General features: G+C 32.6%; 2 protein-coding genes across 5 annotated transcripts in view; one reads left to right on the top strand and one right to left on the bottom strand.

The window, feature by feature from the left end:
- LOC132702882 (metabotropic glutamate receptor 2-like) overlaps positions 1–26,026 on the bottom strand; it is a 410,472-nt gene that overhangs the window by 150,333 nt on the left and 234,113 nt on the right. The gene's annotated exons all lie outside the window — the stretch shown is intronic.
- Positions 1,405–26,026, top strand: part of LOC132703244 (probable peroxisomal acyl-coenzyme A oxidase 1) — a 28,770-nt gene continuing 4,148 nt past the window's right edge. The window contains exons 1-8 of the mRNA XM_060672392.1: positions 1,405–1,599; positions 7,253–7,412; positions 9,252–9,379; positions 9,913–10,036; positions 13,867–14,111; positions 16,014–16,174; positions 18,801–18,960; positions 22,735–23,066. Coding sequence (XP_060528375.1) covers positions 7,400–7,412; positions 9,252–9,379; positions 9,913–10,036; positions 13,867–14,111; positions 16,014–16,174; positions 18,801–18,960; positions 22,735–23,066 — 1,163 coding nt within the window. The 5' untranslated portion in view covers positions 1,405–1,599; positions 7,253–7,399. The remainder of the gene's footprint in view (positions 1,600–7,252; positions 7,413–9,251; positions 9,380–9,912; positions 10,037–13,866; positions 14,112–16,013; positions 16,175–18,800; positions 18,961–22,734; positions 23,067–26,026) is intronic.

The following is a 26,026-nucleotide window of genomic DNA, read 5'->3' as shown; positions in this document are numbered from 1 at the left end:
CTAGGTTGAAACTAACAAGAATATCCTGTGTATCTAATGTCATGCTTTTCATTTGTTCAATAAAGTTGTAATATAAATTTAATTAATATTTTTGAAAATGTAACTCGGTTATTGCTTTCATCTCAAAAAAGTTTTTTGTAAAATTTAGAGCCTTTAAACATAAATTTATGTGAAACTTCATACAGGAATCAACCCGGTCAAATTTCGTAGATGTGTTATGTCAAAAACTATAAGCAGGAACAATGTAAATATTTGTAATTAAATTAAAATTTTTGAGATTGCAGTTCATCCGGATATATCAACTTTCTTATCTTAAGTGGAACGTCCTATATATTATTCCTTTTTTGTATTTTTCTGAGATTTTTCTGAGATATTTAAATGTTAAATATAAATATATGTCAAAAATATCTGTAAATTCTTCTGGATTCTTCTTGTGTGGGTGTTTATAAATAGTAATACAATATCCTGTGAAGTTTGTATTGTATTAGGTTGTATATTCCGAATATTTATCGTTTTCGAGATATTGTCGTATAAGTTTTTTAAAATAGTAGTAGCTATAGAAGTTTCTTTGATTTTTTTTTGTGCTTGGTGTGCTGCTTACATTCATAAAATGTTAAATATCTTAAGACGCAGTAAAATTTAGATGCTATAAACGAAATGAGACTTGAATTTTTCGGAGAATCGGAGGGAATCGAGAATCTATAGGGTGTTCTATAAAGAAAGTTGATACCTACTTTCATTATGCCGCCATATTGAAAATATTTCATCCAGAACTTTTGCAACTAACAGTTTTCCCATAACAGATCGTCGAATTTCGCGGTTAGACATCCTGTATGTAGAGGCATCCATATTTTTAGATGACATTTTAAAACATTAGACACTTTTTTCTTCTCTTTACTCCAAAATTCCAAATTATCACTAGTTTGGGAGTGTTCGGATGTTTTCGTTTGTCACTAAGGAAATACGTTCACGCAAACTGAAGAAGTTTATCAACGTGTTGCATATTAAATTTTTCGTAAGGCCATTTAATGGTCTATAAACAATTTCTTAAGCTAAAAACTTTGTTAAACTAACTCCAAAAGTTCTGAAGTGAAAATATTCCAAACGCAAAAAATATTAAACAAATTGGTGGGTCTGGAAATTTTTATTTTTAGTTTCATTCGTAAATGAAAGTGTTGTTACAAGTTGATTGCTTCATAAAAAATTTTAAATTTTTATTTCGTAATTAAATTTAATTGACGCCTGGTAATAATTAGAAAGGTTTACCAGCTAAGTTGGATATGTTGTTTATACAATTATCATTATTTCGTGATCGATCCTCGTACGAGTGCTAGTAAATAAATTTTCAACGCTGTCTATTTAAAGGCTATTAGCGAGTCAATTATCTTTTGCAAACACTCGAATGTGATTTTGTGTGTATTTGCTTTCATAAACGGGTTTGCAATAGGAACCACGTCTTCCGAAAATCGAACCGCATTAAAATGGCCAAAGTTAATCCGGACTTGATCGGGGAGAGGAAAAAATGTAGCTTTAACATAGATGAACTGACTAACCTGTTGGACGGAGGCGTAGATAAAACCGCACGTAGGAGAAAAAGAGGTAATGAAATGATTACAATAAGTGCCATATATACATATAACTACCTAATATGCTGCGATTATGTTTGAAACCCTATTTATATATGAAGTTTCGAAATTTTCCATTTAGCCAAGTACCAGATGGCCCGTTAGTTATTGGATGACATTATCGCAGGGTCTATCTAGCAAAAAAACTTGTATTGTCATAGACAAGTAAATTTTTATTAAAATTTTAAATAGAACGTTTTCGATTAACATGGGAAATTGTAGACATGTTTCGTATATAATGCGCTAGCCTAAGTATCTAATTTTTAAGAGTAATTCTTATTTCTTCTTCTTCTATTTATTTTTGTAATTTTAGAGTCATTTATATAAACGGCAAAATCGTAAAAGTTGGTAGATTTCGACACATTAGCAATAAAAAAAATATTTTTTTGTATTTTCGTTTGACCATTGCAAATAACAAACTACATTACTTTTTATGTTATTTATTATTACTATTTACTCTATCATTTATTTTTTAGGAAGACATTTTATTGAGAGGAAGAAATTACCGAAAATTAAAATAACAATAATAATTTAGGTAGCATTAAATTGGCAAACATTAATTTCCAACTTTCCACTAACCCAAAATGGTGACGTTTCTGAAGTGCTCGATGGTTTTTTTGCTGCTATGTTTCGCAGTTATCGTCATGGCCAATTAATGGCAAAACATAAAAGCCGTATAGTATATTTAAATTGGTAAAACGTTTTATTTATAATTATTTTGATGTATTCAACGTTCTGATATAGACAAAGTCATTAATTCTTTAAATATTACATACGATAAAACTGGAAAAATGAGATATTTTTCTTTGGAATGAAATCAACCTCGAAAATCTTCAGTCCGAGAAATATCACAAACAAAATGTCAGAAATGGCAATATGAAATGTGTTCAAAATTTTTCCACCAATTCAAAAATACCTTGATTTATACGGTATTCTATATCAAAGAAAAAAGACCGGATATTCTGTATACATTCTGTATATATTCTGTATACATTGCAAGAAAATATTTTAAAAGTATAAGTGATTCCAAACAACTTTTGTCTCTAAGGTTCTAAGATTAGGTGTCATTCCATAATAAACGAAAAATGGTACCAAGTTTTTTAGTAAAAAACCAAAAGGAAACGCTGGAATACTCTTCCGATGGTCGCTAGGGGACGTAACTGTCAAATAATAAATAAAAAGATTAAAAGATAATTTTGAAGGTGTCCGCTGGTTGTTATTTCATTTTGTACAGGTCGGTCTCTATAAATGATTCAGTTTTTTATAGTTTTGTTAAAGGAAGGGTACGATATGTCTGTCCCTTTGATGTGCTCTCAAATCCCAGAAAGCGTGTTGTGGGTTCTACGGCGGTAAATAAGGTACAAAATTTGGAAACAACCAAGCTTTTACTAAAAGTAGCACTCCGCTCTGTTGCACGTCTTCCGCCCGTCTTCCCCACTCACGAACACACTTTTTAAGTGGGGATCGCAAATACCCCCTGTTGCCGCACCACACGGTTAAATAAAATTTTCCGAAATAACGAAGAGAATTTTTTGTGAAAACGCAGCTATAGTAATGAATTAAGCAAGTTTAAATAGTTTTGACAAAGAAGTACTTTTCAAAGTATCTTGGGAAATATTATGACATGTGGAAAAATATGTGACTAGAGAGATCATGGGAAATTGCCGGTAAATATTTTCAAGGTCGCCTCAGCAGATTTGAAAATCGATTCTCCAATAACACTCTACATGTATATATCCGATCTGCTAAGTCTGCTGCGATCTGCAGATAACATTGAAATGAAAATCATAATCCTACATATATTTTTTATAATTATAATATAATTTAAGGAAATATTCGATAAAAAGCGTTATCAATTTTTTTGTACAAAATTAGATTCTAAACGGCAAGAAGTTTCCTGGCAAGAACCAAACATTATTATCTGGTAGTCCTATCAAATGAAAATTATTATTCCTGTGCACTGAACACTACGTAACTATGACACTATATAGTTTCGATTAATATTTAAAAAAATAAATATTATAAATAATGATAATGATACTAGGAATATGACGTTTTGTAAATACATTAGAGGAACATATCATAAAAGGCGAAGTTACGCCTCCTCAATTAACCTACAATTACCGGATATTGATTATTTGTTAATTCTTAGTTAAGCTCGTGCAATATGCAACTAAAAGGCAAGAAATTCAAAAGAAGAGAAAAGAAAATGAAAAAAAGAGCGTGTGCGGGTGCCCTACCCGCCATATTGTAAGAGATAAACTTTTGAGGCTACGAGGAATTCTGTCATAATTTAAATTTCTCATTGAGTGGTGTTTTATGAGGGTTAAACGATATGTGTTTATGCTTCAAGTTCAAATTATGAGTATCATATTGATCCTAACACAAGGAAACTAAAAGATTTGAATCCGCAAGTAGTAGCTGTAGTATTGAATAAAGAATTTGAATAGTGTGAGGCAGTTTTTGAGAATAACATGTATTTTTTTATTTATTTTTCTTTTCTTGATAGTTTTCGACATGAAACATTTGTACTGCCCACTCAAAGTTTCCTCTCTTCCACTCAATAAACACTGGATAAGTTTCAACTGCAATCATATTATAACCTCGTCTACACTTAATTGTGTAAATGTTTATAAGAAATTGCTTACCTTAAACATTGATTCCAAAATAACGATAAAATACGAGGTGGCTCACCTACCTCACCTACATCACTACAGGACTGTCTCACCATATTATTATGTTGTATTAATCAACGTGTCCTAAATTTTGAATATGCTTGGTCGGGCTCGTCTCACTTGCCTAAGTTGCTCTGTGTCGCACTTTGCCTGGTGCCTCCAAAAACATTTGATAATGCTTTATCTGTGGCCGGTGAGCCCAGTAGGATTAATGTTTTTTGACTTGTCTTTTTTTGCGCCTTGTACTCAATTTCACAAGGCGATTCAGGTGCAATTAGTGTTTCTTTGGAAGAATTTTATCACGTTCGGCCAGATCTTTTAATGTTCTGAACCTGTCCAGGTCAAGACATATACTTATTTAACATTATTACTTTACACCCTGCCTGACTTTCCTATTTATAGTTTCTCTACACCCATGTTCATGACGTGAATTCAGCTGGCAATGTGCCCATAAGTCAAATAAATATTCTTTTCCGGATGATTCGAAGGTCAAGCAATAAACACCGGTAGAAAAAAAATGGTGTTGGCCGATTGTTAAAGCTCCTGTCTCTATTGAACCAATAAACCCAAAGCCGTCTAACGCTGAATAATTTGTCAAAAAGTCATAAGCCAAGCTCGGAACGATTTTAGGGGAAAAGGTCGTAAAAGGGGAGATTTGGAAGTAGATGGAACGTGCGAGATTGTGGTTAATGCATTCCAACGGAGACGTCCCATTAAGAGATTTGAGAATGCGGCTCGATTACCTCGAATTTGCGGCGATTTCCTCCGACTTGATGGTCCAATTTGTTAATTTTTAAAACTGTATTTTTCTTTTCGAAAACAAAACAAGGTAGAAAATTATCTGCTCAAATGGCAAATAAAATTGCCTCCCAATATACCCATGGTTTTGCATGCTGCAGTGTATATTTTCTTATTTTACTAGACATGAACTTTTAAATATAAAATTTACTATTATTATTAAAAAAAATAATATCAATTTTTAGGATATGATAATAATATGATAAACATTCATGTAATGGTGTTAAATCAGAAAATGCTCTGAAACAAAGCAAAACGATGTGTAGGAGTAGCGCACTGATGATTTTGTCTTGTATTACGTTGCAATGACCACCCGATTAAAAATTGTGAGTTTATTGGCTCATTAGTACTATACTAAAATCGTCTTCAAAACGATTTTATCAATAATCTTCAGTTCGCATGTTAACAATTTACCATTGTTAACAAATTCATTTAATATGCAATAATTTCTTGTAATGTTTATAAGACACCAATCTTTTGTTTAAGGTATTACTGTATTATTTATTTAGTTGGCAAAAAAAAAACTAACACACAAAGCTTTTGGATCAATTTTACTTCAGGTGGTAAAGCATGACCATAAAATCTCAAAATGGTTGTTATTGGTTAGAGGATGGTTAACCACAGATCCCTTCACCAATTTGAATCTACTTTCAAGTAAAGTGAAAATCCTATTCTATGGATGTATTCTTTAAATTATTTAGTAATTAAATGAATTTTAGTATCATTGGAAACGGTACAGTACAGTACGTCATCATTCGCATGTCTTACTACTTTAAAATGTACGAATTCTCGTCTCACTGGCGCCTAAACAAGGTTGCTGTTGGCACCTTGACTTCTGCTAGCTCGTTTGTAATCTAGCAAATATTTTAAGAAATGTTTGTAAATGTGTACTATAGCTAATATGCTTTGAAGTTGCCAACGTCGTAAAATAACAGTTATAAAATCTTTCCCAAGTCACGGTAATAATCTAACCTACCTTACAAATAAAATAAAATCAGAATCTAATATTATACCATCTCTGATGAGTGTTATGTTAACAAATATAACTCTGTTTTTTAATTTAACCTTTTTGACCTTAGTATTATTTTATTATTTTCATTTTCATTCCAAAATCTAATAATACGGAACCAGCACTTTTGCACCATAAGCCAGTTTTACAAAATCTTATAAATTATTCTAAGTAAATCCAAGGAAATCTACCTATCAGTAACATTGGATGAAAAACTAAATTTTAAAAACCATATTAACAGACGTAACGCCCCATTACGGAAAATACATAAACTGAAAACAGATGTTGACGGTCTAGACTTAGACTCACTAAGTTAATAAAATTAAAGTTAATAATATTAAAAGGTTAATAATATTAAACTAATAATAATAAACATATTTAATAGTAATAATATGCTTTTTCTTTCTTTTCTTATATTTTTACCGTCTCTTTCATCACTTTTCCTAATAAAAAGATCATACAGCATATATTTATAAAATAAAATTGAATTCGGATCCGATTTCCTTTTAACTTAAATTCAAATTAAATTATTATAATTATCTAAAGATATATTATTAATTGAAGCCTTAATAAAATTGAAAATATGACACACTTGTAAATAAAAATAAATTTAGGAAGTCTAAACAACAACAATAATAATATTATTATTTGCACAACTCGAACCCTCTGTACTTTACTATATTTTTACGGGATTGTGATTCCTAGAGTTTTTTTTTCTCCACAATGACATCAAATTTTAAAAATTACTGTAAAGTACTGCGGGAGATGCGCAGACTGGTTAGTTTGTTTTGGTTAATAGTGTTGGCGAACTTTGAGCACTATGTTACAGGATGTCCAAGGTGATGATTATTGATTGATTATTGGGTTTATTTCAGAATAACCATTTTCTTTCAACGAAACGTTTTGTTGGTACAAGTGCAGTGTTTTTTAAATGGCATTTTTTAATACTTTAATTTTTATATATTTTATATTTATATAAAATATATAAAATAAAATAATTAATAAAATTAATTATTTATTTATTAAATAAATTAAATTATTTATTTAATTAAAATATTTTATTAATTAAAAAGTAATAAAATATATAAAAAAATATATTTTATATTTTTTTCTAAGCACTCTATGAAATTCGTTCTGTGTTGCAGAAAAGTTTATCCTGAGTGATCCCGAACTATTCAGCGGACCTAATTATTCGAATTTAAATCCGAAAGAGAAGTACGAGTAAACAATTAGGCGAAGCACGCTAATACTTAGAAAGGTCTTCCAACTTCAGGAAGGAAAACGAGATCTAAATGACCTTACGAAGTAAGTAAAAATATTCTCTGTTTGCAATGACTCCATTACTTCCCAATCAATCAATTGGATTTCTCGTGGCACATTAGGGCACATGTTAAAAGCACATTAGCAGTCGTCCTAAAATGAAGAAATGCTACTAGTTTTTGACAAAAAATATGAAAGATAGTAACAACAGTTAAAATTCAGTTAAAATATGCGTATAATGGGAAAAAATAGCGATTATGATGTCGGTTTTGAAGATTGGTGAGCATGATGGTTGTCTAAATTGCAATTTTTTATGTCACTGCTTTTTAAATAAAAAAGTGAAATGCAAGATCAAACAAAAATGCAATGTATAACATTTATTTTCAGCAAACAATGTTTGCTAAAAACGCATTTAAACTATTCATGCGAAATTTTAAAACAAGGTTTATAAATAGATGCACGCTATTTGCTGTTTTTAAAATAAAAAATGCAAATGCAAAATGATTTTTAAATAGTAGGCATGAAGATAACAAAGGGCCTGTTCTTCTGTTCTTTACCTATTAGCTATCATAAATCATGATAAGTTGGAGAGCGATGCCTATTGAAAAACACATCTCATTTATTTCATTGTGTTTAACACAAATTTGGTGATTTTCAATTCCTAGTATATAAATCGATCAGGTTTTCATTAATTATAGAACATTTGTACAATTGAGTGAATAAGGTCCGAAGTAATTTTAACGGATATAATGAAAAGGTACTACAAGTGGTTACTAATTTTTAGCAAGGATCATTATCCACCGATAAATTTGTAATAAGTTTTTCCAAATACACAATTACAAGAAACAAAGGTTGTATTGTATAGAAAACCTTACTGGACAATCCCAAAGATAAAATTGATATGTTGTGGAGAGAAGTGGCATCTATGAAATTTAATTTAATGAATGGGATGTAATGTACGCCAAAAATACATTGAATAATTGTTCGTTTTATAGAACATGTATTAGGTATAAATGTAACTCGGCACGCTTTAGAAAGTGATCGTAGTGTAGTAATTACTAATTATAAATAATCAAGCGTGTTGATAAGGCATTGAATCGACAAAGGATCTTTATGGGTTACTGCACACCGATCTTCATTAAATTAGATCACCAAAGTAAATCTTAGCAGAATAACATACCACCTACATACCATATCATAAAAGTTTCGCTATTGCATACTGGGGCGTCCTGGAAAAAGAGAAAAGAAAAATTTTGCAGCACACCCAAATATACCAAAATAGCTTCTATACTGGACTTTCTCAGGAAAATATTCATAGACATTTTGTAAAATTTCTGTGCAAAACAAAAAAAAACAAAATTTTTTATTTACCCTTTATATAAGCTTGAAAAACTTCGATTAAATATTTGTTAACAAAAATACACAAAATAGTTGTTATCACTCAAGAAGTAGATAGAAAAACCAATGAAAAGGACTACAATAATATCGATATGACAATTGGCAATTTTTTTCGGAGATATTTTTAGAGAAGTAGTCCCCGACGACTTACCTGTTACTATGGCAGGACCGAAGTGGGCTTTGAGTGACATCTGTCCTTTTTAAAGAATTTATCGTTGCAAAAACACTCACTCCTTTGCAATGAAATTATTATTTCTGGGTACTATAAATTATCCCTCTAGCCGACACAAACTTCATGACTTTGAGAAAATGTTTTGATTTAATCTGTTAAATTAATAATAACAGATTTATAATTTAATAGTCTTCATTTCTCCATACCTTTGTCCATTTGAATACACTTTGTTTTTTTAGTAAATAAAACTTCCCGGCAATCGATATTTCTTATTATTTGTAGGGAGCTTTTGATCAGCGCCGAATTTATTTTAGACTCAAATCCGATTTTGGTCAATCATGGTATGTTTATTCCAACAATAGTAGGACAAGGGACTCCCGATCAACAAGCCAAATGGTTGGCAAGGGCGTCGAATTTTCAAATCATTGGAACTTACGCACAAGTACGTACATATCTGTTAATTGTTAAAGTGGCAAATTTGATTCCGCCCCGATAATATTTCAGTGTATATACGTGGTTGGTAAATAAAAACACAATTTTGTTACTTTCGTGGTAAAATGGGATATTAGTGCGATACTTTCATTTAATTGATAATTGATGTCATATTTACTAGTTGCATCAAAAATATATGATATGTGCTTTTTTGTTTTACAATAATAAAATGGTTAACAAATTTAAGGGTAAGGGTAAGTGCAAACTAACTACATCCATTTTATCTAAATGGCTTACCTTAAATCTACTATGAGTTTTGGATTTCTGCGAGCACCAATAATCTCAGAAAAGAACTTTTTAGTGTGTAATTGTAACTGTTAATTATCCTATCGTGGTTCATAATTAACTAAAAATAATAATTTATTTGGACAATTTTGGCTCAATTATTATTATTTTTTTATTTATTTATTGTTTTCGTTCTTCTATGTAACCCATTAATATGTAACCCGTTAATATTATGACAAAACATATTTTATATTTTAGACAGAACTCGGTCATGGAACAAATGTACGGGGCTTAGAAACTACAGCTACTTATGATCCCAGTACGGAAGAATTCGTTTTGAATACTCCTACCCTATCAGCGTATAAATGGTGGCCAGCGGGTTGTAAGTATTTTTTTTACAATTTTTGATTTGATTACAAATTTTGATTCAGAAATTTGTGTATTTTTATAATGGAACACCCTGTACTTCTTTTCATAATTGTATTGAGCTTTTCAAAAATATTTATGACAGAGTTATTTCAACTAGAAATCATCAAAGGTGTCTGTTTTCCTAATAAACTTTAGTGGTCAAGCAGCGTATTTGACTTTTCGTAATTATAATTTTCATTTTTGCCGTCTGTTCTATTAGTTTGTGTCTTATATTTTTGAAAAGCTAATAAAAAGTCTAATAAAATTATTAAAAAATTATTTAAAAATTATTTATGCGCTTAAGAAAAAAAATGACCATCTTTCGTTTCTTAATTCCAGAAAGTAATGAGATGTAAATTTGCAATGAGAGGGGTGAACAACTTAAATGTGACGTCGTAAAATTCTGATAAATTGAAATGATCGATACTTATAAATTCCGCATTTCAGATTTTAAAAACTGGACACTTCGAATAAGTCCTAAATTAGGGTCACACTAAATTACGATTTTGGTGAATGAAAGCAATGAATGTGAATGAAAATGAAAGTAACGCGAAAGTAATATGAGTAGTCAGATGAAATGTATGGATGGATGTATGGATATCATAGAAATAATGTTTCCTATCATGTTGTCAGCTTCCTACATTCTTTCTTCTATTTCATTTACAGCTCTACACACTTACTGCACGTTCACAATCCATCCGCATTTTTAGAACGGTGTCCAATAACAGTGATTTTGGGTTTTAGTTTTTTTTACAGTTCAAGTTGGGTATTTCTTTCTTTAAGTACAACGAGTGTTTAAATAGTAGCCTTTACTTCTCTTTGGTAACCTGATAGGGCTGCGTTTATCCTCGTGCATAACTATTATTCTAATTTTAAACACTAAGGCACAGGTGGGTCAATTGGTCCGTCTACCTTCCACTCCCGGAACCCTCGGCAATCGTCATGGCTACAATACTACGTTTATGGAATGCGACTAGACCAGATTTTACGGTTCAATAATGATTTCTAACTGTCGCGATTTACGAAGTAGAGTATACGCCACTCGATGCTACGTAAATAACTAAAAATGTTTAAATTAACTTATACCGAGAAGTCCAAGATAGCTACTACATTAATGTTTGTGGTACCTGCAATTTCATAGAGTAGCAGTTTTCTGTCAAGAAAACCGAGCAAATGCAAGCTTTATTAATAAAAGATGTACGCTGTCAAGAAAACCGAGCAAATGCAAGCTTTATTAATAAAAGATGTACGCTGTAAAACATTTAAAATAGGACACACCGTACAGATATTTCATGTATGAAATCGTAATGTTAATTTGATAGAGCCCGTCTTATCTTTTATTTAGTTAGCTTGCTATACCGTATACTACAGTGCTAGAAAACATCTAAATATTTTTTACGAAATACAACAATTTTCTTTGACCGCTCTAACCTGTACAAAAGCTTAACGCCCTGCATCTCTACACCAAATCATTACCGGACACAGGAGAAGATTTTCCTTTTTCCTTTCCATGCTGCAAACTACTGAAAATTTTTCTATCGGATGTCAACCCCCACCTCGAAAACTCGTTAAACATACCTTCGCAAGTTTTCTCTCTATTAGTTGTAGAGTAATTGAACTGCAGCAGTAATTTTTTTCCTCATAAAAAGGAAGTTTTAATGAGATGGGCGAAATATACACCAACTACTATTTCATCGCCGCTTTGCCAGAATTAAACTTCTCTGCATAACAAGGGGAGGAGGCGTAGGTGAAAGGTTTATTGAGGTTGATTAAAGAAATGATATAGAGTTGCGCTGCTCCTATTATATGAGACGATGAAAAAAAAATTGTAAGTAAAAGAGGCAATTAAATGTTCATTTTTGTATTAATCAAATAAGGAGAGGGAGTTCGTGGATGCATTATTTCTGATGTTGCGATTTTTCAAAGAGGAGTTCAATGTTCAATATCTCACAATATTATTATTTTTATGTATTTGTGAGAACCATATATAATACACAGGATACTTCATTTATTGTTTAATAATGTCTGTCCGGGGTGTCTCTTTTTTGATAGTTAATAACGCTATCGTGTTGCTTACAATGTCCAAGGTTATTTTTTCAATAAATGAAAAGTTGCACGGTTATGGGTTAAATTATCGAAAAGGTAAAAACTGATCTGGATATGGTTTAGTGGTGAGTCAGTTTACTTCTGAAACTTGTGTTTTCTTAATGGAACGCCCTCTACATTTTCTAATAATTATGTTTACGCTTGGCATTAGCGTTTCGAAAATATATAACAAGTAAGATTTATCTTAAGTATTTTGAGGAGTACGCCATGAAAAATAGATTTTTTTACATAATTCTTTAAAAAAAGTTGTGTGTGTGTGCGTGCGTGTGTGTGTGTGTGTGTGTGTGCGTGCGTGTGTGTGTGTGTGTGTGTGTGTGTGCAGTATTAAATGTTAATGTTAATTGAGAAATAGCAGAAAGGAGAGGACGGTGATCAGAATTTAAATTACGAAATGTCACGACTGATTGACAACTGCAGTATATTGGAAAACGGACACCTTTTCTCCAAAGCCTGCTCATAAAATAAAATAAAAAATTCAATATATAACTTTGTATCTGAAATTCGTTTTATGTTCCATTATAAAAAAACAAAATTTGTGCGATAAGTAAACGCATAACCGAGCTGCAAATCTATTTTTAAAAATCAACCTGCATCTCAAAAATTCAATATAACAATCAAATTTGCATTTACGCTACCTTTCATTTTATAAAAAGGCCGCTTTGGGTCATGAAAGCCGTAGCACGCTGTACAATCAGCTAGCGACCTCCCTTTCCATTACTTGTGACTTACTAGGCACACGAAGCCAAGCCATAATTTTGCTTTTGAAAGTGAACTTATTTAAAAAAACACACAGTTATCTGTTTGACAACCATACCACAATACTCATAAGCAAAGTTCATAGAAAGTTCTGCAAGAGAAATCGGTTTTTAGACGGACAGTCCATGCGAATAAATTAATTTTATAGCTTTACATTTCATAGGAATATGCTAATAAATAAAAGGTGTAAAATGGCCAATTTTGTATTTTTTATCGTCTATGTCTACATTGTCTATGACTTTCAAACAAACGCAAATTTTTTGGTACCTAAAAATGAAAATAGTGATTTTAAAAATTGTAATTATTAACGCATTAAAAAAGCATTACTAATTGAAACTGACTTACGTAAATAGCTAACGCAAACCTGCAAACCACTTTCTGTTGCTAATGGTTTCCATTTTAACACCTTGGTACTTAGGTACGTTTGTGGTGCCATTAAGCCCCGTTACGGACATTCTAGAAACTTGGCAGCATTCGTTAGTTTTTTTCACTCCAAGTCTTTACGACAATTACTGTTCGGGATAGACCGAATGTGGTTCTTAATTTTCCACCTGGTACAACAGTTACTCATAAAACCCATGGACAAAGAAGCATAAATTATTTTGCGCACTCTATAATATCGTCCATTGCTCCATAGGCATTTAATGACGAAAAAAAAAATGTTTAACAATTTAAACAATCTAAATGATTTCTAAAATAACGACCTCTAAGATTTTTTTAGCAATTTATTTAAAACTAAATTTACTACTACCACAACTTATATTAAATACCTAAAACCACAAACAAATAACTTTCATTGCTTCTGTTGTTACCTACTACCAACGTTTATCCATTTGTTAAGTTTGTCTAATTTTTGTTTTGATTGTAATGAAATATTTATTAATATTTTTCTAATTTTATTGTGTTATATTCTTATTATTAAGTCAATGGAAATTATTTCAGTGGGTCACACCGTTAATCACGCTATCTTGGTCGCTCAGCTAGAAGCAAACGGCAAACGTTATGGTGTTCACACGTTCGTTGTCCAACTTAGGGACGAAGAAACCCACATGCCGTTGCCTGGCGTAACTATCGGCGAAATTGGTCCCAAACTGGGTATGAATGGAACTAATCAAGGATTCCTTGCTCTCGCAAAGGTTAGAATACCGAGAGCCAATATGTTAATGAGGCACAGTCAAGTTTTGCCGGTAAGGTTTACTAACTTACATACATACGTACTAGAGCGTGGAAGTAGGAACAAAAATTTAAAGTCAAACACATAATAACAAATTACTCAAATAAAGAATAAATGGCAGCATAAGGAAAATAATTCAAAACTTTTCTAATAAATGGCACTTTAGACATCCTGTATTAAAACGAAAAAAGAAAGCATTAACACGAATAGCATAATTTAAACACTAATGCAAACGAGGTCTTGTGGCATCTAATTATTATAGACTTATTATTATACAGTTAGTAGATATCAAAGATAGAAGATATCAATCCCAAATCCTTTTCCAAGCCATTCAATAAGAAGCTCAATTCTTGGCTAAAGATTGCTGAAGTCACAGAGGTGGCAACCATGCTAATCTAATTAAAATGACAGATCAATTTCGCTGATCACAACTGGTTAAAAGCTTACTCAAGAAACTATAAAAATAATCAGCCAGAGTGCTTGTGACAAATAAGCGTGAGGCAACCGCGACAGTGCTCTGTGAGCCTTTCCTGCAGAGCTCAGTTTTCAAAACTACCTAACTAGGCGTGAAGAGTCTGTTCACATTAATAGTATATCATCCAGTAAACGGAATACTTCCTCCGATGGTCCGTTTTGGGACGCATTTTAATCTTAAATCATTAAAAACTTTTTCTACTCCCTTCTGTAAAATACCTAATTATATAGCAATCTAGCGTGTCCATGTCAGTTTCGTTTCCCATGGATCCGAGAAACTTCGGACGTTTTCGGAATATTACAACAATTGAATTAAAATATGATGTAAAATGGTCTAGCAAAATGTCATTAACGAGCTTATCTAGAACGCCATAAAAATGGTAGGCGACAAGTTACTGGTATTGTTAGTGCAAAAGCATGGAAAAATATCGATTTCTCCGAGCTTAGCTGCTTAAAACGCATGTCGAATTATACTATCGAGAAAAATTCGATTGCAACATATACTCAGAACCAAAGTAACTAAACAACTAGCTAATTAAACTATCCAACCCAAAATTTTAAATTTTGTGCGGGGTGGCAGTATTATGGGATTTTAGAACCCAAAAAAACTTAAAAAAAAAAGTTGTCTAGATTAACTTGTACTTTTAGGATGTTTGTTTCCGACAAATTTTGAATTTTGTGTCAAAAGTCACCCTTGCATATATTTGGGGTTGATTGAATGAACATTTTTAGTTTCAACAGGATGAATGCAAATATCGACAGCTCGTGATAAATCCAAAAATTCCTTTCAAAATATTCTGTCAACATTTTTTTTAGATAATGATTTTACTTACTCCGCAAGGCCTGTTACGGTCTTTTAATTAAGCAAGAAGCGTAAAGTTAACGGACGGAATGTCAAACGTATTCTATAAGCTCCCGAACAAAGAATAATGCATTAACATGTTAATTATTCCCTAAAGATAACACCGTCGCGGCGGGAGCAGTGGAAAGAGGCATTGTTTTACAATTTGTTTTGTATTTTGTGATTTTGTCTCTTTCGTTCCTTTCGTCGTATAATCTCAATATAAATGTTTTATCTTGCAACGCTGTTATACTCCCAAGACCAAGACTTTTTGGTGAAATTATCACATCTTCCGGGTTTCTATTGTCTTGCAAAGTAAATACTTACAGCCGTAGTTATCGTATCATCAATATCACACTGTATAGTGCGTTCGCACATAAATGGTGCCGTTTACTGCGTGCAATAAAACTACCTGATCCGATCCGTTGTGTACAAAAAAACTTGGCAATAAGCGACTTGACTAAAGCGGCATTCAACAAACTTGCAGCATGATATGTTACTTTGGTTGAATTAAATTGTTTTGGGTATTACTGGTATTGCTAATAAATATATAAATAATTATTACCATAGAGCGGTGATTTACGTGGAAGTTTCTTTTAGGACGGGACGTACGTCAGTTCCCCAAACCGGGCTTTGACTTACAACGCAATGCTCTTTGTGCGATTATTGATAATTTATCAATCGGCATGGTATCTGAAAAGGGCCGTCACAATCGTAACGCGATACAGTGCCGTTCGTCGCCAGGGCGGAGCGAAAAGAGGGTAAGGAAATTTTGGACTTGTTACGTTCTTTATAAGCACAGTACTTGATTACATAACTTATTAAAAAATAAGATAGCTCTAATAAAAGGATCACCTAGATGGGGAAATTTAATTCAAATATGAATAATGCTAACAAACAATAAATATTTAGAAGTGAAATAAAATTTCGTTATCTTTACCCAGTAGCCTAATATTCTTACTATGGCTTGACAACCCTACCCATTGTCAAATTTATAGTATTATCACTTATTTTCGTTGAAATCGACTAATATGATTCGAAAAAATGTGGATCGCCTCAAAAACTCTCAAAATATTGCAAAAATTAAAGTAAATAAATAAAAATAGCAATTAGTTTTGGTGAATTTAGGTTTTTCTAGGTTGCTATTGTTGTTTGAAAAAGTTGCCTCTACTGCCGCCCCTTAAAATTTAAATCTTTGGTATTATTGAACCAGATACCCAATATTTTTCCCATTTCCATTATCATAAATCGGAATAAAAATAGTTTTATCCATATGTGACAAAATCCATCTTAACTTTGAAAATATAAATAACAAAATATATGACAATCGGACACACGCAAACCGAGGGTGATTCTATGCATTGTTGCCTGGAGCGGGGGAAAAACGTTGGAATTCTCAAGGGACAGATGCTATCTGTATGATAATTTTGTGGGCTTACTATGAGGGTCTCTGTTATGAATTTAAATAGTCGATTATTTGGTAAACAAAGATAAGTATCGCAAAACGCGAATAACAAAAAAGAATTTGGCTTTTCCAAAAAGTATTATTTGTATTAAAATATTTATATAGGGCGTGCTAAAAAAATATTGCAATACAGAGATATTGTTTTCTTTTTGGGTGGGAAACCTGTTACGAGATCCTTGGGAGCAACATGCATAACAATATATTATATGGATGTTCGTCTCTGTATAGAACGCATGGTGTCAATTCTTTTTATCACCGGGGTGATCAAAATTAAATATATTACTGGAAGGAAATTTTTTTTAAATTTCTTCTAATTTATAAACATTAGTTTTGCCAGTATTTCTCTTGAAATTTAAACTGGGGTTATTTATATTGACGAGCTCAGGAACTCGTTTATTTGTATATATTGAATATGTTGAAATATATAACTGAAACACATAATGTTTGTACTCCTATTCTTGTGTCCCCCTTACGAAAAATTTTCAAATTGATTATTGTCAGGGCAAAGTTTCCTGAATCTTGGAAGATAGCCCCAGTATGTCCTGTTCTCCGATGATATGCTGAATTATAGGCCAATATCTACGTTGTGCAATTTGTTTGCCAAATCTGTCGCGCAGTAAGGCACGTAATTTCAACATCTCAGCACGGTTTTATTGATTGTAGATCAACAGTGACTAATTTTTTAGATAAGACGACTCAAGTGGACTTGATTTACATGAATATATCAAAGAACAAAGCTCTGTTCCGCTATTAAAACTGTTTGCTATTAAAGCTGCTCTTGCTGTTTGCTGACGAATTGTGCTTTCTATGTCGATCAGCCCCCAAGGGCAGCAATGATGCAAAGTTGAAATGTTTCTAAATGTAAAGTTTTCAATTTCACTCGTAACCTGCATTTCTACATGCTAAATAATATTGCAATCCCTAGATGTAAGACTGTGGGTTGTAGTTGACAGCGCGCATTCATTTATCAAAGATATTTCCAGCATCAAGGATTCCGCTTTGAGGATGTCGGGGTTTATTAATAATAATAATAATAATAATAATAATAATAATAATAATAATAATAATAATAATGATAATAGTACATTTTACATTTTACAAACTTTCACGATATTATTTAACTGAATGGTTAGAGCTAGACTGAAGTATGCATCTATAGTATCGTATCCCATTTATAAAGTTCACATTGATGAGATAGAAAAAGTACAGAGTATTTTTTTAATGTTCTTGCACTTTAGAATGGAGTTATCTGAAACGGGGAATTGAGAATAAGCAAATTTTTAGCAAATTCTACGTTCACAGCGAAGATTCACGTCCAGTATTATTATGTTATATAAAATCCTCCATACCAAGATCGACTTGATCAATCTCTCCAGTCTAGTAATTATTTTAGAGTCCCGCGAGTCCCAAATTCGTCCATAATAGGAATATATACAAAAAAGTTCAAAATTATAACAAAATTAGTGAGCAATGTGATATATTTAACATATCGTTAGTCAGATTAAGTTCATTTATGATACGTATGTACGTACGTAGGTTATTCAGCAAGTTATTCCAGAAATGGTCAAAACACAAGATGGGTATGTTTGCGTAGGTTGCGTATTGCGAATTCCTTTAATTGCACATTTGAGATGTGAGCAGAGGAAGTCATGGCGGTTGTTTTACCCAGCGCCGGGAGAGTATGTATCAAACTAGTCGCCAAAATCCATCTCGGCCCATTTTGCATTTACATTAAATACAATTCTTACTTTTAGCACTTTGAGAACTGGTCGTATGATAATAAAATAATTGTGACTTCTTAAAAATCATATATTTAGACTACTATATCACATGCAGCATGGGCGAACGAAAATGTATATTATATCCATCCGATTTGTCTTCTATGTCGACCCCGAATACCTCAAAACACCTGTGTGTTTCAGTGTTGAATTACAAATTATGGATTACCGAACGCAACAACAAAAAATATTTCCATACATCGCTACGTGTTTCGCATTCCAATATGTCGGCGACTGGCTTTGGAACGTGTACAATGAAGTCAATGCCGAATTGGACACCGGAAAGCTCGAGAATTTACCAGAGGTATGTTTTATTCCCGAAGCAGCCTTGAAAATCGTGCTAAATTGGTAATCCTACACAGCTGGAAACGATGTCTGGTTTCAATCTGGACATTGTTTCGCATCTATTCCGAAATCCGTCGTTTTTACTATACCACATTAAAGGCAAAGTCAATACATTGCCTAACTGGGCAACTATTTCCCTGAAATTGAAAAAATATTAGTTGCCTAAAGTTCAATTTTTCAAATCGTTGAATGAAATAAACGACCGAACACTAATTCGACTATACCAAGTAGAGTAGCCTGTCAAAGAGGCAATGAGAAATTGCTGGAAAAATCTTAGAAGAAATTACATGAATCTTGCAGTTTGTTTCATCCTTCCTAAGATTTTTTTTTTACTTCTTATTAATTGTGGTAGATTTCTTAAAATAAAAAAGTATTTATCGATTCATAAGTTTGCTTTATTTCACATTTTACCGCAATAATGCAAATAACGCTACGTTTCGCAATGGAAAAAAATAACTTAGTCATAATGTTTTGTAAACCATCTAAACAAGACCGAACACCACACTGGGATGGAAACATGCTATGTCATTTGTCTCATACATATTAATATCAATCACTGCGGATGATACAGATCCTAACGGATTAACATTAATTGTTTGTTAAATTACGAGCTAGATATAGGTCCTGATCATAAACGATTAACATTAATATATTGTGAAATTATGACAGTAGGACAGTCCGTGAATATACTGAACTACCCATGACGTGCGAACCGCAGGATAATTTGGGAGTTATGCCGCAGCTTTTCTAACCTTTAACACATTTGTTTTAAAAATAGGACATTAAGGAACAGTGACGTTAAATATATAGTTTTTTAATGTTGGCACCATTACGAAACATAACCATTGGCAGATCCCTGTAGATTTTCTCAACAGTTAGATATCTAACTAGAGGATTGTGTAATGCAAAAATTACGGTAATTGTTGAGATATTACCAAAAAATGGCCATTATTAACAAAATTAAACACTGAAAAATCAATCAAAACAGAAATCTATAAATTAATTGCAAATTGTAGTGTAGCGAAAGTAAATAACGAATTTTAGTACTTTTTACAAAATTCTGGATTCCCCCTGCGTCGGTTTTTGCTGAGTTGAACTTGCTGACGTTTCCCCTATCATCCTGTTGGCTTCTTCTGAGCTTGACTGAAACATTATCTTTAAGCTTAATCAATTTTTTCTAGTTATTACTATAAAATACCCTGATCATACGTGTGCAAATCACCGCGTTGCGCCTTAGTCGCCAGCCCCTTCGGACATTATCGGTTTTTTAGTAAGGTTTGGGAAGAATTCGATGTTTTGTAGATTTTAGCCATTGTATTTTGACAATTGTCAATTCTAGCGGTCACGTGATATGTCACTTAGTATGTATTCGAGCTGTTTGTCAAAAATGGTCGTAATACGTGATACGTTGACAAACTTCTTCAGTTCTTTGTTTATAAAGCACTCGCTACGCTTGTTGATATAAAAAGCCCTTTTTAAGAGCTCCTCATTTAAACCACTATTCCACTCAGTCCAAGTAACGTTAATATAAGAAAGTTTTAGGAAGCGGTCATTTTAGGAAGTATTTTCTAACATGTTCTCTTGGTCGATTTATTCTTTTTTTTTTTTTTTCAAATTATAGGTACAAAATTTTATAAAATAATACCGCCATGAAACATATTTTATAATTTTCGTATAAGATTGCCTTTGTTTGAGGGTTTACTTTTTTTTGTATTTTCGCGCCCTTGACACAATAATAATAAACCTTAAAAGTCAGATTGCTAGAAAATTGTAATATATAATATTGTTAGATATATAACACAAATACCATGTAAAATTAATCTAAAAACGTATTTGTACTTTGTCGATTATAGCAATTCATTTGACTGTGTAAAGTGAGAAAAATTGTGGCTTATCTTGGGGTTAGCAGGACATGATTATTTTACTTAAAAATGTCTAAAACAGCTTTCGGAGAGTGATAGCCAACGGTCAGGCTATCTAAGTCTTTTAGACCAAATTGTGGTGTAAGACAGGGCTGCATTGTATCACGGATATTTTTCAATATATATAATGAGAAAAGTTCTACCAAGCTGGCAAGAGAGACTAACTTAAGAGGGAAAAAATTGCTGTTTTGAGTTGTATAGCCAACCCCTTAATACTAGTATAGAAGAGGAACTCACGGAAATCATGAGAAATAAATTGGTTAAGGCTTTCGCGGCCCGTTGATTAGCTATTATCTTGATTCGGGTTTAAAGGCCGTCGTCGGTTGGAATTACTTCCTTACGTTTCGCTAGCACGAGTGGCGAGCTTCTTCAGAGGTCCTTCCATTTCCGATGTTGGACATAGACTAGTCCATGAGAAAGTTGGACAAGATCAATCAGCAACCCTATCAATGTTAGTTTTGGTTAGTTAAGATAACTCAGGAAATCAAACACAGACTGGATATAGCACGTAACTCAACTATAAAAGTGTAATTGGCAGAACAATTTACACAACACTATAATGGTTACGAAAATAATTGAAATGTATAAATCGGTATTGAGGACAGAAGAAGGAAATCCTTTATTTTGATGAGACGTGGATTAACGAAGGATATATAGTGCCAAAAATGGAAGGCCTGATGGTGTTAAGGTGCATTAAAAAAAAGAGAGACTAATAATCATCTATAGTTGAAGCGAAGAGGGATTTTTTAGTGCCATATGGTAGATTACCACGAGGACATGAATTCGGATGTTTGTGAAGAACATTTTGCTGACATAAAAAAAATATCTTCCCGCTGATTCAGTAGTAATTATTAATAACGGAACCTATCATTCAAGACTCACAGAAAATACTTTAACTTCTTCTTGGTAAAAAAATGGTTAGCCACCGGAAATATTGAATTTGAATACAATTTGGTAGAGAAAGAACTATTCCACGTAGCAAATTGACACAAACGCCGGCATATGAAATAGGCCGTGCAAGATATAGTCGTCATATAATTCTGAACTAAAGCAGTCCAGAATGTTATTAAAGAAGAGGAGAAAATATAGAATCTTGAGTACTTGATCGATGAGACCGTCGAGCCGAAATCATAACGTCAAGAGGAGATGGCAGTTACCCAGATGACCGAGGATGTTATGATTCTTTATAATTTAATTTCTGTAATAATTTATTTTCGTATTATGGTTACATACAAACAGAATAAGGGTATCTGATACCATCTACAGGGACATCATTTTATGTGGTCTCACTCGAAATAAAAACTTGCGTAATTGCTGTTTTTAAGTTTTAAAAAGTATTTTCTATGTTACCTCGGTTGAGAAAGCCGAATTACTAACTTAGAACTATGACACTTGTCCCTGTATATTTGTGTCTTGGGGAACAATTCGTTCCATTTCCAAAATTTAAGGTTCTCGCCGCTTTGAATAAAGCGACAATTTTGATTCGTCGTTAGTCATTACGTTACGATTTGCTCGGCAAAACTTACGTATAACACATCCGAGTAGATCTTTTCCTGTGACCTAGTGTATCTGGAACTATCTCTACTCGATAAAAAAAGAGAATTATGTAACGTCAAACGATGAAAGTGTTTTAAGTACTTGTTGGATCACTCTCTAGTCCTTTTGCATTACCTAATGAGGTTCTATTACTCCACACCTCTCAGTTGAGTATCTGTACCATTTTAATACAGGGATATTGGAAATTTAAAAATTTCATGCATCAATCTTCACACACATCGGTCTGGCATACTATTGGAGTTTCTCCTTTCCAGCTCCATTCGCTGTCGTGCGTGTTCAAGGCCATTACAAGTGCCGACGCTGCAGCCGGAATTGAAATATGCCGTCTGGCTTGCGGCGGCCATGGTTACATGCAAGCGTCCAATCTTCCAATACTCTACGGACTGGCGACCGCCATGGTAACGTACGAGGGCGAAAATACGGTGCTGCTTCTACAGACTGCAAGATATTTGATTAAGGTGTGGCAAAGTGGAAATTTATCTCGTATTCCGAGCGTTAATTACTTGAACACCGCTCTGCAAACAAAGAGACCGTTCGAGCGATCGGTTGAGTGGATTATATTCGCCTTGCGCAGGGCCTTCACAAGGTAACTGAGACTAGAAAGCGCTAATAAGGATCTTGGGTAATCGGAAGGTGGGTTAGTTAACCTATTAAGCTTCACGCGCCTATATCAACCCCGACATGCATATATTTTATATATTTTATCTAAAGCCATTTAAAATTAGTTAACATTGATAAAAAATGACAATTTCACGCTTGTACAGGAATATCATTTTTTCATTCGAAATAGAATCTTTCCTATTTGTTATTTCCAAATTTTCAAACACGTTTTCTATTGAAATTTGGGTGAGGAAATGAAATCTGTGATTCTGAATGGTGATATCTTTCAAATGTCAAAAATTGATGCCATCTTGCTTTTCAGTGTTAGTTTAAGGGTCTCACTAAAGAAAGACGAATCGGTCATTCAGAAGGTGATATCTGTCATATGTCAAAGACGTTATTTTCGATATAAAATGTATTCCGAATTGAAAAATAAGAAGTTATGACCCCGTTCCAAAACTTGTTTTTTTTTCAATATGTACTTGGAGGTATTCTTGGTTTCAATTGACTAAAATTGTCTTATCTTAGCAGTTTGATACAGCTTAAATTTAATAAACTCTATCACAGTGAACAAAATAACAAATTAATATTGTTTATGTTGTTATTGTTGTTTCCGTTTAATTTTAGCAAATAAGTTTAGAATAGATTTTTTTTACGCTATTGTAGGCAAGATCGTTTACAGTATTTAAATTGAAACTAACCAAAACTAACCAAAACCTGATATTATCTAATTCGCACTCATAGCCAAAACTATACAAGGGTTTGCTTAATCTATTGCAAAGATGGGGTCGTATCTTTGATATTTCACAAATATATCGTAATTCTTAATCACCGATGCGCTTGAAAATAGCAAATAGGAAAGATTTAATTTTGAGTGAGACACTTAGAATGATCTCCTGTACAGTGTGAAAAGTCAGTAACAATATCTGGTGACGATTCTTGAGATCGTTTTAAGAAAAAAAACTCATACCAACTTATGTCCTAAACGTCTTATTATTGACATGGTCGTACCCGCATTCTTACGTTGACAGAAAATTAAATAAAATAAATCAAAAAATTAATTTAGCTTAACTCAATTGTTAACTCAACAAGTGATTTGACAATGACGTTTGTAAATTATAATTTATTCAAGGTTCACTGGAATAGCGAATTTTGCAAGAAAAACACAGGAGTTGATATTTATGGCAACTGGGAAGACGAGCCAAAAAATGTGATTCGAATAACTTTTTTTTTTCATAAAAAAATACACGAGAGAAATTGCGGACGTACGCCACTGGTGCGAATAAAGAAAAAGCGTTGTGCATCTGAAAATGCCCCTCGATGCACAAAATGCATTTATCAAATTTCAACAGTTTTTTAGATAATGTAAAAAGGATTTTTTTCTGACAAAAAATTAACACCTCGTATCTAAAATTTTAGAAGTTAAGGAGATACTCGTAAGTTGCTATGAACTCAAGAATTATGATAGTTATTTGTAGTTTGTATTGCAGATAGCCGCTATGCATTCATGGATGCGTTGATAGAAGCGGTTCATGTTGAAAATTACTTTTATATTTTGAACCATTGGTGGTGCAGAATTTTCATTTAAATTAAAGGAGATTTGAAATTTTACACTATTGATTTAGTGGCAAATACATATATTCAACGTTTTTCGGAAAACGTACTTGCAAAAATAATTCGAAATTGATTTTCTATTATATGGTTTTTCCAAAAACATGGGCTAGCGTTCAGCTGGATATTTGTAAGCAAAAAAAAAAGGAAAACGTTCATATAGCACTAACTTCAGAAAGTGTTAAATATGTCAAACAAACGAAGTTTCACAAGATCTTATACACCTTTTTTCCGATATGACCTGTATGCCAAGCCAAGACCCACTGGAAGTCATCTGCTGCCGAAAGCAGTGATAATTTCATTTTTCTAATAACCCTGAGCGAAGTTAAAGTTACTTCTTTTAAATTAATTAAAGTTGAAGCGTATAAAACCGTGGGCCATTTCCACAAAGCTTTATAAATATAAAAATTTTATGTCAAATTTACTGCGTGTATTAAGGCAAATTTGTAGACTCTTGCCTCAATTTGATTGGCCGGTTCAAATGCTTACTGACCTTTAGATGATGTCATATTTCTTTAAATGAAAGCAAAGAATCCATTTTTCGGTGTAAAGAGCTAATTTGGCTTAAAATTGTTGTTTTTAGTGCCGTTCTTAACGAATATTATTGCCATATATGCCACTAACTTTTTTGAAATTTTTGTGTACTTTGAAAAAGCCACCAAAAGTAACATTTTTTTAGTCTTAAGTTGTTTTCACACTCTACAACCTTTTCGTGAAACTAAGTCAAAAAAATTAACAGAACGTCTTTTTATAATCATTTATTTTATGAAAGCTCACAGTAAAACTAGTCTCACAAAATTACAGTCAAAACAATGCTGAAAATCACCACTATCAATAAGCTGAACTGGAGGCAGAATATGACTTAAGGATTCCAGGACCACCTTTTTTATACATTAATCTTAGATACTAAAAATTTTTGGGACCTGAACGTTTTTTTCTATTTTTTAGATGATGAATATTCACCAGAGCGTTGATGCATGTTTGTTTTAACACCCTGTCTTTGCAGATTTCGAATGCTTCATAGGTTATGAAGCACTAGAAAACGGGAGGCAGCAAATATTTCCTGCTACTCTTTTAAATAGTTTCCGTAGTTTTATATAGAAAAATTTAACAGACCTTACTTAGGAGCACGAAAAGTAAATATTAAAATCTGCATAACAAACGTCCTTGTGCTCGCGGGAACTGTATTTATCTTCTGCAGGCTTCCCTCCTTAGAATTTATTTTGCTAAAAGCAGATGGGACGTTTGCTATTTTAATTAAATTCAACTCCTAGCTTTGTAATTGTAAATTTACCCCGTTAAATATTCTTAACTGGTGTGTAATATAGGGGACAT

Source organism: Cylas formicarius, unplaced genomic scaffold (genome assembly GCF_029955315.1).
Source record: "Cylas formicarius isolate icCylForm1 unplaced genomic scaffold, icCylForm1.1 PGA_scaffold_6__28_contigs__length_40554024, whole genome shotgun sequence".
Classification (NCBI taxonomy): Eukaryota; Metazoa; Arthropoda; class Insecta; order Coleoptera; family Brentidae; genus Cylas; species Cylas formicarius.
The sequence above is the reverse complement of the archived record's forward strand: the minus strand, read 5'-3'. Positions and strand labels throughout refer to the sequence as shown.